The 14,963-nt window shown below is 42.2% G+C and overlaps 1 protein-coding gene across 4 annotated transcripts in view; it reads left to right on the forward strand.

Moving 5' to 3' along the window:
* The window catches only part of FER (FER tyrosine kinase), a 140,714-nt gene that overhangs the window by 96,082 nt on the left and 29,669 nt on the right, over positions 1–14,963 (forward strand). For all 4 annotated transcript variants that reach the window (XM_033164475.1, XM_033164476.1, XM_033164477.1 and 1 more), the window contains one exon: positions 14,746–14,869. In XM_033164475.1, coding sequence (XP_033020366.1) covers positions 14,746–14,869 — 124 coding nt within the window. The remainder of the gene's footprint in view (positions 1–14,745; positions 14,870–14,963) is intronic.

The following is a 14,963-nucleotide window of genomic DNA, read 5'->3' on the forward strand; positions in this document are numbered from 1 at the left end:
GGGAATCTTCCCCTTTTCACATACACATGCAGACGTTCCTATTTGTCTCAGTACCATGTTCTCCATCACTGCTTCTGCTGCCTCATACTTCCATCACTTGTTTTCTAGCCTCCTCCTGCTTCTCGCACCTCTCTCCTTTTTGTCCTTGTATCAATGACATTGGACCCTCACTCCCGTCTTTTTCTCCCAGTTCCAACTTCCACATCTCTGTGCTTCCTCATCCCTCCTCAGATCTTCCGTGTCATCACTGCAGTTTAGCCAACCTCTGGAAGGAAACTTGCAGACTCACAGGCAAGTGCCTTAAACAAAAGCCTATCAGCTTATGTTTGCTCATATCTATGCTCATATATTCCACACTATTTGGAGCCTCAGTAGTTGAACTGAGCTGAAATAGTTTTTTTGGGTGTATTATTGGGCATAGGTGCTAGATTTTGGCCAGATCTCTATGAACTTTGAGCTTGCAAGCAATGCGGAAGCCAAGTGTTCTAATCCAGAGCTGATAAAGTGCTTTAATGTGGTATGACATGGGTATACAGAATTGTTCAATTACTGTATGCCTAAAAAGTGCATAGTGTTACATAACACCCAGAACAAGGTGGCTTCCCAGCAGTCCTGCAGAAGAGAGGATTGTAATTGTCTTGTGCCTTCAGTCGTTGAGGGGTCAGTGACAATTTCTGCTGGGGTGCATTCTCACTGGGTTTTATGTAAAATATTTCCTGAGAGAAACAGGTGGGAAATACTTTACACAGAAACATTCTGGAGTCACCATAAAATCTGCTTCTTTTATCTCTCTCTCTCTCTGTCATTAGAAATAGATTAGCATCGCCAGTTCAGTCATGAGATTGCTACCTATCTTGGTGGTGCCAGTATTGGGCCAACCCTGGCACACTATTCTTTGCATATTAGTCCAGGTTAAGCATACCCAACTCCCTCAACCACTGCTCATAAGGCTTGGTTTCCATATCCTTGATCATCTTGGTCACCCTCTGCACACGTTCCATCTTGTCAATATCCGTCTTAAATTGTGGCACTCAGAACTGGACACTACTCCAGGTTTGGTCTGACCAAGGCACTCTTCTCCTTGCCCATTACAGAGAAGGAAAACTCTGGTCTTAAACCTCTGCTGCCTTGTGGGATATCTTCAGGAGGAAGTAAACCCCACAAAAATTTGGAGTGGAGTTCCTAATATGGTTGGATGGTGCACTGTACATCTCCTTCCAGCCACTCTTGCAGTCAAGCTGGTGTCAAATTATTGCTCTGCTTTCCTTTGGACCACATCAGTGAGACCAAGAGTGGGATCTTGTTGTCTGGGCAGCCCAGGACACCCATACACAATGCCCAGGCTTGCACCATGGTGAGGTTACTTCAGTGCTGATAACGCAGCAAGTTGACTTCACCCCCAGAGATTCACTCCATTGTCTCTTGAGGCAGATGGATACCAGCAACAGTGTCAACTGAATGTGATGGATGAAAAGTCTCCTTATGTTTCTTCAGTTCCTTCCTGTTTAATTTTTCTAGATAACCAACTCATTTATGTGACTGTGTTACTGGCAAAAGAGGCAAGGATCTCTTCAGCTTAGTCCCCCGAACTGGCACTAAATACCAAGTGCCACAGACAGTCTCTCCCACCCCCACGTTGACTCTGGAGCTTAGTCCTTGCTGTGAGCAGAGCCCAAATATAGTTAATTAGTGAATGCAGCTGGGTAAATGAACTATATTCTCAGAGTATTAGACTCGGACAACTCAGCTTCCAAACAGTGTTTCTGTTTGACTCCTAGTAGTGATAGCACTTAGCAATAGGGACAATGTTTTCACCAAGTAAGGCTGTCCAATGTGCAGTTGTACTTCTTTGGGTGCATGAAAGTGAAAGAGAATATAGTGATAAGACCCCGCTTCCCCTTTTTGGGTTCATGTAAACATTGCAAATTACTTGCTTCAGCAACCTTAGCTAGAGTCTGTACCTGTAGTCTTCTCAAGATCCAGACACATTAGTTAAAATATACTCTTGTGTAGAGAAACTATGCTTGGGTTGCTTAGAGCTACTCAAGTCATTTTTGAACCTCTTCAGGCTCATAATACTGTTGAACTTGGATACTGCCTTTTCTCCTATCATTCCTCCCTTCTGTCTGCAGCAGATTGCCGCCAGACCCAGCTGCTTTGGAAAATGTCATTATGTTAATAGCAATGGCTTTGAGGTTTTCAATACACAAATGATGGGGGTAGAAGAAGTTACTGCTTTACCAGATTTCTATAACACTGCTGTTGGATTCCATGTTAGTGTCATTCTTTATATTTTGGACAAGTGAGGAAAGAAGCAGCAGGGAGTATTAAGTATTTGGTGTGGAGAGAGAAAATTCCCCAGCAGCCTTTATTCTCTGTGCATTCTTGCTCTGCTACCTGTGGTGGAAATTGATTAGTGCCTATCCGGCCCTCTAGATATCAAAGCTAATGGTCTAATATTTCTCTGTCTCACACACATGCACACTGAATTCAGGCTCTCTTCTGTGAAGTAATAAGAGGATAACTTTGTTTACCATTTCAGTTGCGAGGTGCAAAAATAACAGAAAAACCCAAACTCCTTGTGTATCACAGGCTAACTGCTGGACTGTTGTCCTCATGAGCTAAGTTAATATCACAGCTAAGTGGAGTTGCTGACAGAGATTTAGAGTTTAAAATGACTTTCTCCCAAGAGAAAGATCTCAGTTGTTGTTGTTTTTTTAAAAAAATAATTCATTAAGAGTAAATACAGTAATCCAGGGGCTGATTCAATTCCCTATTCCTGTCTTGAGTCATAGTTCACAGAGCAAAATGGAGAGAGATGTTCCATTGGGTGTCATTTCCCTTCAAGTGATGCCAGAGCCTACAAGCCTATTAAGGGAATATCTGATATACTTTACAGGGGCACTAAAATATAGATGTTATTGCTGTGACAGACAAATGGTACTGGCTGTTGCATGCATCGACTCACTCGTTTTTCTTAGAAAGGAGGTTGCCGTATGAGTTGGCACTGAAAATATCATTTGAAAATGTTTTTGCAACGTTCTGCAGCTCTGCAATAATAAGGCACTGAAATGCCACATTTCTCAGGCCTGCTTTAGCTAACTAAGGAATACTTATTATGTGAAGAACAAAAATACCCTCACACAAAGACAAAAGACACAAATGGCAACACAAATAATCTCCCCACCCCCTCAGGTATGTAGCCGAGTCACAATTTCAGCACTTGGAGACTAGAGAGCAGTAGAATTTCATATTCCTGTCTGGAAAGAAATGTATGATCCTGCTGAGAGAGATTTTCTTTGTGCTTTGTCAAAGAAAACTACTGGTCATGCAGTACATGAGAAGAGGACTCTGGAGCATTTTTAGCACATTATTTGTTTCAAATACACAGTTATCTGTTCTAGCTAGGCAGAGTAAAATTCCATGAATCATTGTACCATTTGTCAGAATGTTGAAAAGACACACTTAGCCCATCAAGCAGAGTGAAACGTGGGAAGTGTTCTCAGGAAAATGGAAAGCTTAGCTGGAACAATATTAAGATGTTCTTCTTTTCAGAAAGTGTTGATTATGGAATACTTAGGAGTAGCTATCACGTGTTTTATAGAAACCTGGCTTGTTCCAACCAATGGCACATAGCTTTTAGAACAATAAGGTTCTTTTAATTTTCTACAGTTTTATCCAGAAGCAATCCTGTCTTTAAGGGCAGGCAGTTATAATCTTATGGATGGTAGTTTTACCCCATTGGCTCCTTAAATCTTGTATTTCTCATGATACGATATCTGATTTATTCCTTAATGTTGTCCCTTACTGTGGGCTTGCCATGTACCTGGGATTTCAAAAGAATGGGAATACAGCACACTTGACTCTTGGATAGGTCAATGCAATGTTACTGTGTGTGATAACAGCATAAAATGAGATGTGACTCTAGTTGCAATTTATTATCCTGCTATATCATGGCAAAATAGGGACTGTTTTATTAAGATTAGGCTCCAAAGGCTGCACACAATTTTGTATTATAAATACTCAGATTTTTAGGCAACTACATTTTACCTCCATAACTTAGTGCTTTTCAAATTCTCTGCTACCTACACGGCTACCTACCTGTAATTGCAATACAACATGCTTTTCAGTGTTATGTAACTTTAAAAATTGATTTCCACCCCCCTTTGTTGAAGGTAAATGTAGAAATGATTATCAACACGGAGGGCATTCTAAATTGCTTTGTAGGCTCTTTCCCTCCAGAAAACTAGAAACACTTTGAATGAGTGAAACTCCTTAGTAGAAGGTTCTGCTCATAAAGTAAGAGAATTCTTAGTAATTTCAATAGTGCTGAAAAAGCAGTATTCACTGTAATCAATAAATTCATTAGGTACAGCTTAACAATACAGTTTAATCTTGCTCTACTTAGGAGTTCTCACTTGGTAAAGGTTACTCAACACTTACATTGGATGCAAACGATAGCCTGTCTGTTTTCTTTAGTTTAACTGATACCTTCAGTAAATGTTGAGTTTTGAGAAACGATAGCATTTGTATTCGTTAGCAGACCTTAAAGGCCAGAATTAGTTTTTAAAATGAGAAGTTTTAACACTATATTTTTTAGGTTGCTGCCTGAGTGATAGAGCATGTTTACTCACTTCTTTAAAGAGAATCAGGCGTATCCCTTGAAGTGCCAGTAGGCATAGTTCATGTAATATGCATACTCTCAGTTCTCATTAAAGGTTTTTGTACTGGGGAGAAGGATGTCAGGGTTAATTCCTTTGACTCTTTTGCACATATAATCTACTGTCATATTCCAATCCAATGCCAGACCCCACAGAGAAAGAGGCAAAGCTGGTTAGAAGTTGTGGGACCACAGATAGCTGCAAGTGAGCAATTTGCTCCAACAAAAGTTGACAAGAGGAATGAACCTGTTTAAGCTACTGCTCTCAGTCTACCTCTAAGGCTCCACCCGTTTGGGACTAGCTTTAGATTTGTGACGAGTCACCAAAGCACCATATCATTACATGTGTGATACCCATTGGTGACAGTTAACGGCAGAGCAGGCCCAGCTTGGAGGTCAGGGTGAGGCCCCCCCCCCATGCTTCTCCTGCCGGTGCCCCCCTTCCCTTTCACCTCTGCCAGTGGTGGAGAAGCACCGCCAGCAGCAGTGCTGATTTTGGGTAAGATCACACTGATTTTGAGTGAGACCTTGCCTGAAAATCAAGTTGAGATTCCATGGAGAAAGTGAGATCTAGAATACTTTCCTTGCACCCAGAGATCTCCTGCGCAAACAGAAATAAACCTCTCATGCAGGGGTGCCCCCTTTTCTTTTTGTTGAATCCCTTTCCTTCTGGATTCCTCCTCACATGCTAACTCATTCTGTTGCCAACAGACCTTCAAGCATTGGAAACAGATTTTTCAGGGGCCTGCTGTGGGAAGGGGGAGGCAACACAGCCCCTTCCATGAATGGAGCTCTGCACATGGGAGATAGGATGCAAGCCACTGAATTCAGTTTGCAATAGATGTTTTTAGTTTCTTGTTATCAAGTTACTTAGCCGTATTTCAGAAACAATATAGATTGTTATTCTGTATAAATGGGCTATTTCAAATCCTTACTGCTTGCTGTTATATTGTAAATGGTATCTTCACAACATGTATTCCAAATAAATGTAACATGATGGCAATATGAAGGCGTGTTTTTCAAAAGGAGGTAAAGAAATTTGCACAGCTAGAGATATGAACTGAAAGAGCTGGAGTGAAATCCTCTTAGCATAGCTTTGAAGTATTTATGTGGTCTGTGCCTTATGAAGATGAATTACTGGGATTTTTCTACAAATGCTATAAATGTGTGAATTTACCAGTGGAATAATCCCTTGTTTGTTAAAGGGTTGGCAATTAAGTGTTAATTCACATCCTAGACATGAACATTATAAGGGTCTAAAAGGAATTGGCAACATGTCTTATACTTGGAACTTTAGTCATGTAAATTACCTGCTTACATCCATAAACAATTCCACATCATGATTGAATAGAACAAATAACATTTTGCATATCCTAATATAAATGAAATCATGTTTTAAGGTAATAAAGTAAACAGAGAAGGAACCCTGATAAACTATTTCTTTACTTTTTTTAGATTGTCCCCTATATCCACTCATAAGAATGAAACATTTTCTGTGCATCCTATAAAACAGTATTTTCTTGAGGCATTTATGCTGCAAAGTGAAGGGTGGCCTGAAATGAAATAGTGAAGGCTACATATGATAGAGAGAAATTTCTGCTCCATTAATTTAATAAATTCAACCTAGAAAATTATCTCGTCTGCTTTCCTGATTTCTCTGCCCCATCAGCACCTCCATGCTCCTCTTTCTGATACAGGTCCTTTGCCTTTTGGTTATAAAGCCAGACAAAGAGCATTATTGGGCTGGTAGCTATGTTACCGTGGTAGATTTCTATACAGTATTTCTCATCAGTGATTCTCTACTGTTGCTTCAACTGGACCCAGAAACAGCTGCAATTGGTCAGGAAGCTGCTGTTCATGCCACAATAAGAATACATATGATGGCTGCTTTTTTACTAAATGCCTGAATCCAGGAGCTGAGGCAAGTTGTAGATCTGTTCTTCCACTTGCAAATAAAATGACCATAGTAACTGATTCTTTGCACTGTTCCTTTAGGGAAGTGGTTCCCAATTAGCTAAGTACTGCAGATTCTCTGTTTTTCTAAAGCCAAGCCATGGACCCCCTACTTTTGATATCTCTGTGGTAGTTTTTGTTATGTGAATGGTGCCATGGAGCCCCTGGGTGGGTTGTGTTGACCTCCTGGGGTCCATGAACCACCAGTTGGGAGCCCCACTGCTTTAGGGCAATAAGAGCCCAAGGGAAGAAGTAGTGACTTCATGGGAACACACGGCTCACTGTCTCTCTAACAACAACAGTAAGTTGATCTTATGGCACATTGACATGGAGAGCCATTCATGTCCAGCTGGTGTTGGCCAGCTGTGCATGTGGATTTCCTCCTAGTCTGGTATCGGTACATTCCTAGGAGCGGTTAACTCTGCATTAAGAGAGGTATTTCCTTCCCTCCTGCATCAGAAAATGTGGCAGAAATGTGGTTTCTTTATTATGAATAACTGACAAAAAATTTTTTAGTAGTGCTGAATTCTTTATCAGCTATTATAAAGTTCACGCATTAATAATTTCCCCCTTACGCTGGCATTTTTTTAGAAGTCTCCAGCTGATAGTGCTTTCTATACAAGCAGCAGAGTTTGCAATGCTGACAGTGTAGACCCCCCCCCCCAAAAAAAAGGCAAATGTGTGTAAACAGTTTGCTGTGCTGTTTTGGTGCAAATCAGTGTCTTCAGCTGTGTTCATAAATGTAAAAGAAAACTTGCTTTTTATGTGCTTGTTGAACCCTGTGTTCTTGTGAAATAGTTTAAAAAGAGGATTCTCAGCTAATGTTACAATGGCCCTTCTCCCCACTCCCCTTTTCAGTTAAATGATATTGTTTTGAGTGTAACTTAAAAGAAGACTATGAAGGTAAAGGACCCCTGGACAGTTAAGTGCAGTCAAAGGTGACTATGGGGTTGCGGTGCTCATCTCGCTTTCAGGCTGAGGGAGCTGTCGTTTGTCCACAGATAGTTTTCTGGGTCATGTGGCCAGCATGACTAAACCGCTATTGGCGCACGGAGGACCGTTTACCTTCCCGTCACAGCGGTACCTATTTATCTACTTTACAATGGCATGCTTTCAAACTGCTAGGTTGGCAGGAGCTGGGATAGAGCAACGGGAGCTCACCCTGTCATGCAGATTCGAACTGCCGACCTTCTGATCAGCAAGCCCAAGAGGCTCAGTGGTTTAGACTGCAGTTCCACCTGTGTTCTTTACCTTTACCTATGCAGATAGTTTAGCTGGTCACATGCATGATTGTCCTAGGCTGAGGATGCAGAAATTGTACAGAGCAAGTGACCCCTGGGCAGGGCCGTCTTAAAGGGATCGGCCACCCTGGCGCGACGATCCCTCGGTGCCCCCGGTAGGCCGCCTCTCCGCCCACCTCCCTCCCGCGCTGGCCGCTCCTCGGGAGGAGGGGTGGGTGAGCGGGGGATGAGGGGCGTAGCGCTGCAAGCCGGCCGCCCTCCGGAGCCCCAGCTGGAGCGCTGGGAAGGGCGTGCAAAGCCCCGCTCCAGCGCCATGCCCCTCATTCCCCGAGGGTCGGCCAGCGCGGGAGGGAGGTGGGCGAGCGGGGGATGAGGGGCGTGGTGCTGGAGCGGCGTGGGGCTTTGCACGCCCTTCCCAGTGCTCCAGCTGGGGCTCCCGAGGGCAGCCGGCTTGAAACTTGCCCACCGGCGCGCGAGCGCCCGCCCGTCCGCCCATGGGGGCGGGCGCCCGGTATGCCGGCGGGCTCGCGGGGGCGCCCCTGGGGGGCCTGGCGCCCTGGTGCACCGCGCCACCCAGCCCCTATGATGAGACGGCCCTGCCCCTGGGACAAGTTGCAACCATGGGGAGCAATTTTTGTTAGGCTTTCCACTCCTGCTGCAGTCTTTTCAGGCAACAGAAATCTACAAGAGATGCACAGCAATCAACATTGTACTCAATATTCTAAAGATGGGCACATCTTACTTACTGATCATTCATCTTTAAGGCACCGTGGCACACTTAACAAAACCCAATTGGTGTATGCTCAGAAGTGTTCATGTTTCCCTGACTTCTGGGAATTATTTAGAAATCTCAAGCAGTTCCTTTTTTATTAAAGGGTTAACTAAGCACACAGAAAGAGATGGATGGAGCATCCATCTTTTTTCTCCTCCCCCCCCCCCCCATGTTTTTGGCAGTTCTCATTTTTATATGTAATCTGCCTTGAGTCCCATCAGGGAAACAGGTGAGGTATAAATAAATATATAACAGCAGCGACATAGGAAGCTGCAATACTGAGTCAGGCAATTGGTCCATCTAGCTCAAAGTTGTCTACACTGGCCAACAGTGCTTCTCCAGGGTTTAATTCATTCATGACATTCCCAGTCCATCCTGAAGTTCTCAGGGATTGAATATGGGGCCATAAAATGAAATGACTGACCATAGCACTTACTAAACAGAAATCCTAAAGTAGCCACTTCAGCACATATCAGAACATCATTTTCAGGCTAAGCCTGTGTTCAGTTAGTAGAAGACAGAATTACTCTGGGCTATCAAGCCAGAGGTGAGGTATTACCAAAATATTGATGTATCTGTGTTGGGTGCCAGCAAGAGGGTATGAAGGGGATAGGAGTTGGTACCAGCCAGTCAGGTGAGAATGCTTCCCACCCCGCACTCCTGGACATCTGAGAGACGTACACAGGGGAACTGTTGGCCTATTAAGATGGGAGAAAAAGTGTGAATCACATCCCCCTTCTCTTTATTCTCTGCTGGATGGAAAGAGACATCACTTTCTCTACTCAGAAGAGAAAATACAACACAGTGGTGACATGTCATCTTGCTTAGGAGATTATGGCTGAGAAGGCATTTCAGATGGAAATATGGAGTTCAGGAGGAGGGGGGGGGGTCTGCCAGTTTGTTATGGTGTATGTACATTTTTCCAAACAGACGTATTTCAGCTAGATTTTGGTTTTAACTGATTTACTTGGTAAGGAAGTGGATCATAAATGTTTTAAATAAATGAAATGCCTTGCTTCCTTACCATTAAAGTAAAATCTCTTTTGTCTCTTTTAAAGCAAGAACATACCAGTTGTTTTGAGATCCCTGATGACTTAGGAGGTTTCATAACAAGACTTCTCGTCCCTGAATTGTGTTCACACTTCGTTGAAATTTATCCTCTTTTAGCTTGACACTGTTTGCAGGAATAGTGTTCAGTTTTAATTAAAACACTTGACTCTACTTTAAACCATAATATTCAACCAACCCCTCTAGTGCTTTGCCCACCTTTCCCTCGAAATGTAATTTTCAACGGTTGTCTGTTCTGGGGATTTGGGTCTGTGTTTCTACTTTGCAGCTCATTTTATTTTTAATGTCTGTTTTTTGTTGAAACAAGACACTTGTTTTAAAGCAAGCTATGTGTTTTGGGGAAAACATCTCTCTTGATAAGTCATAGTTCGTTAGAAACTAATCTTAACCTATGGTTTCCTAAAGGGATTGGGGAAAAGTTGAACATAACAAGATTTGCATTTTATTCTTTCATTTTTTGTTCCCTCAAATATTCTGGCTGTTGTGTTGAACAAATAAATTGAAGTCTCTGCTGAAAAGTGTTTTGAAATGGAATAAACAACTGGATACAGATACCTTTCAAATAAATGGGAAGAGAGAGGAAGCATGGTTGGTTTTAATCGGCTATGGATCTAGCATTGTCTGTTACCTCCTAATTATCAGTGTTATAATCATAAGTACTGAAACACTACTCCTATCCATGTCTTGTGTACATTCCTGATTTAGTGAAGTTACTAAAAATAGATTTACAGGGTGGTAGCCATACTAGTCTGTTGCAAGAAGAAGAGACACAGCAATTTGTTACAGCCCAACACATTGCAGATCAGAGTCTGCTTCATCAAATGCATACATCAAATCTTATATAGTATTAAACTTGCAGGTCTTTAAAGTACCATAGAACTCTTTGTTTTGAAAAGTCGATTAGGGTTGCCAGACTGCCAGGGCCCGACCTGCAGTCTCTAGGTTTGCCTGCCTACAGTCGGTGACAGCGGGAGGGCTTGAATCTCCAGGTGGGCAAGAACACCTTTTTAAAAAGGTTTTCATTAAGAAGATTATGTGTGCAGCTTGCAAGCTTCAGCCTGGCAGGAGTTGGCTGCATATTATTGCATATATTCTCTGCCCTCCACCCCCTCTCCCAGTCACATTTCTGTCTCCAGGGCTCAGTTGTTGGAAGGAACAGAGAGGAAGAAAAAGAACTGGGCTGGGCTCAAGAGGAAAAAGGTGTTATGAGTGCGCATGTATGTCTGGTGCTGCCCCTAGATCTCAGGGTCAGGGATGCTCCTGACCTGGCAAAGCTATAGAAGATTTATTTTGTGGGGCAAATATTATATCATTGAGCTTTTCAGAAGCTCTCAGAGCTTCTGTGTTCCCTTAGAGAACAGAGTGCCAAGCATCCTTGTATGTCCTTTACAGGGGTACTGTACTCTTATCTTCTCCCACTAGAGAAAGCAGAGTAGGTTCTGGAAAGCTTTAATTGGTTATGCTTTGTCCCACCAAGCAGGTAAGTAACAGTTTATGGCAAACAGACCTCCTCGCATCCCCTGCCCTGTTAAAACTTCACAGACCTGACTCCATCTCCTCCAAGAGCTTATCAGGGACATGGGTGTCTCAACTACGTGGCAAGTGACAACTATTTCAAAATAAAACCCTGAAATTGTTAGAATAAATAAAAAAAAGAAAACCTCACAAAAATTTCTCATACTTAGCTTGATGAATTTTACTTCAGTAATATAGTATCTGAAAAGGGTACTTTTCTGTTTACTTTAGCAATTATAGCTAGACACTATATTTCCTATACTTCATTCTTGATCATTTCTTTGTTGTTTCCAATGTGTGCATTAAAAAAAGAAAAAGTAATGCTATTTTTTTTTACTGTGCATCATAGAATAATGTGAAAAGACGGGGGAGACACAATTATATGTACATTAATTGCTGACGCTAATAAAATAATGAGTATCGTCTTACATCTTCCCCAAATTAAAACCATCTATTTATAAGAAATCAATTTTCATGCAGAATATTTTTCCTTGCATGGTTATAAGTTAAATTATACATCTCCACTGTATCCTGAATACTAAAAATCCTAAAAAACAAAAGGGGTATGGGAGAATGTGATGCTAACAACCAATATCAAACTGAAGGCCTACCAGGCTTGCATTTTGAGCACATTGCTTTATGGAAGTGAGTTGTGGGCAGTGCTTCAATGCGCTGCACCAGGAAGATTTTTTGGGCATCACATGGCAGGACAGAGTCTTAAAGATGTGCTCTTCCAAGCCCACATCCCCAGCATGTTCATACTTCTGTCTCAATGACGTCTACACTGGCTTGGTCATGTCCACAGAATGGAAGATGGCAGGATCCCGAAGGATGTGCCCTATGGGTAGCTGGCTTCAGGCACTAGGCCTGTTGGCAGACCCACTCTGCATTACACAGATGTTTGCAAATGTGACATGAAGGCTGGCAGCGTTAACCCTGCTGTGCTTGCCCATTCAGCAGAAGCTAAAGCTAGTAACGGTCTTCCTTGATCATCTTACAGCACAAAAGTGAGATGTTGTGACTGTATTTATTAGCAGAAGCTATTTACATGGTACTGCACCACATTATCACTAGGTGGGAAAACTCTTGTAGGTAGTGTTGTTGATACTTCTGAAGAAGACCATTTCTCTATACTACCATCAAAAAAACAACAAATGCCATTTGGCTGTCAGCTGTCTTACAATCTCATAACCCCACAAATGCCCCATTTTTAGGGGGTTTGCCTCTCACAATGTTTACAGCTGCTGAAGCCTGTAATGTTTTATGTAGATGTAGCCTGTGTAACTATAAAACAATTATTTTCATATCTGTTTTAGTGCATCATAATTATGCACTGAAGGTTCTGTATAAGAGTCTTTTTTGGGGGGATGGGGGAATAGGTTTGACTCACGCCGCGACAGTTTGAATTTTATTCACCTACTCTCAGGCTTTTATGAAATGCCAGAATGTGTTAAGATTTGATTAAAATGTGATTCAAAATTGTGAAAACACTATTACCAGAGGAAAAAATGGATAACATGCTCTTGTCAGAAAACAATGTAGGTTAGCGAACAATCAGAGGGTTAAGCAGGCTGTCTTGGTTTTTCTATAAAGCTTTAATTAAAGAACATGCAATTAAGCCATCACCTCTTGAGTCCTTCTATCTAAAGAAGCCCAGAACCTTGGAAGACATGGTAAAAAAAACAAAAAACAAAAACCACACAAACTCAGGAATTGTCAATTAAGATGCTAATCCCTCTCACAAATATGGCAGCTTATCTGAGGGCTATAGAATTAGAAGATTGAGTCTGCTGTTAATAAACCCATCTCTTATTAATCTCATACTTTATTTCTTGTAATGTAAGTACACCCGAAATCTGATCTGGAATTGGAATGCTTCTGTGTAAAACTACGAAACTCACCCGACAGAGAGTCACTGAAATTAATCAAGCGTCGAATAGAATAACGGCTGGGCCGGTATCACAAACAACAGCCTGTGTGCTTTAAGATGTGAAAGTCTGCGCTGTTATTTTTATGACTGCCTGTTAAGTTATGAGTTACCGGTACATTGTGAACTTGGTTCTTCAAGATAATGTTCATTCAGTCTTTTGGGGTTATCCTTGTCTCTGCTTTGCTAGCTCAGTTCAAAGTGAGCCTTTGGGGTGGAGCAGTATAAAATGCAAGTGGATACCCTGGCTAGGATCCAAAGAACTACTTTAGAGACCCTGTAGGGTTTAAGCACACCCAGTGGGATTTTTCACATTTTTCTTCGAACAGCCTCAATACCCTATCACAAACTGCTTTTGAGAATCCCTCCTATATCCAGACATGTTTGCCAGGAGCCTTGGCAGACTGCTATTTAAGAAACAAAGACCACTTAAGGAAACAAAGCTAGTTGTATGGGGCTTTGGGTTGTTTTTTTTAAAATCCTGTAAAGGGCCTGTGTATGTCACACTGCCCACAGTCTGCATGCAAAAGGTCCTAGGCTCCATCCCTGCCATCTCCAAGCATTGCTAGGAAAGACTCCTGCTTGAAACCTTGGAAAGCTGCTGCCAGCCATCTAGATCAGGGGTGTCCACTTCCAAGAGACTGCGATCTACTCCCACTATAAAAAAAAACTGGAAGTGATCTACCCATTGGATTGACCAAAGTTGTTGAGCTTTTTGGGGGGAGGAAGACCCAAAGTTGTTAAGTAACCAGGGGGACCCCATGATCAACTGGTAGATCGCAGTCGACCTGTTGGACAGCCCTGATCTAGGTGAATCAAAGGCCATCTCTGTATAAGGCAGCTTCCTGTGTTCCCAGGCTTCCTAATTATTACACATTATGAAAGTATCCCTTATGCAAAATAGCCTATTGTCGCATTCATAGGATGCATCCAGACTTGCTCCTCTGAGAGAAGAGGGATCAGGGATCCAGTAGAGGCTCCTCTTTGGAGGAAGGAAAGAGATAGCATTTTGCCAATGTCCCCTTCCTCCCACAACCTCCCAGCACCAGCTCTTATGCTGTTCAAGAACACCCCATCCCCAACACCCTGAAGAAGATTGTGGGGAGCTATATTGGATAAGGGTGAATTGGCAAAAATAATCTTCCATCCCGTTTCCCCAGCACCAGTAGAACTCTACTAAATGCAACTCTGGATCCAACCTTTCCTAACCACCTGCCATATTTTTTTTAAGTGACCAGGTGTTGTCTGCACCTCTTTTTCATCATCCCCAGCAAATAGCATTCTCCTTTTCAAGTTATACATTGCATTTATGTACAGGAGATGTGCGATCAAGCATTCTACCCAGATATACTGCTGCTTAAGTGTTGCTGTACAATGTGCCATTTTAGCCTTCTGGAAGAGTAATATTTGGGGCAGTTTAAGGAAGCTGTATATTGGCAATAATGTGCTCTTTGCATTTTCAGGTTGTTTTTTACCCTAGCCTCAGACAAATTGGTTGAAAAACACAGCTGAAGTGTAATACCTTCTGTTCAGCCAGGCATTGCTAATGAGAGATAAATGGGAATATCATCCCTGTCATGTCTCATTGTCCATCTGTCTCTTTCTCTAGGAGGTGATTTCCTCTCCTTTTTAAGAAAGAAGAAGGATGAGCTAAAAACCAAGCAGCTAGTGAAATTTTCATTAGATGTTGCTGCTGGGATGGCGTATCTCGAATCCAAAAACTGTATACACAGGTAAGATCAATTCAGATGTTCTGTCTTACAGTTTGATCAGTCAAATATCTAAACAAGTGTGTGAATATTTAAGTAGTAACATAAATGGATGGCT

Source organism: Lacerta agilis, chromosome 11, assembly GCF_009819535.1.
Source record: "Lacerta agilis isolate rLacAgi1 chromosome 11, rLacAgi1.pri, whole genome shotgun sequence".
Taxonomy (NCBI): domain Eukaryota; kingdom Metazoa; phylum Chordata; class Lepidosauria; order Squamata; family Lacertidae; genus Lacerta; species Lacerta agilis.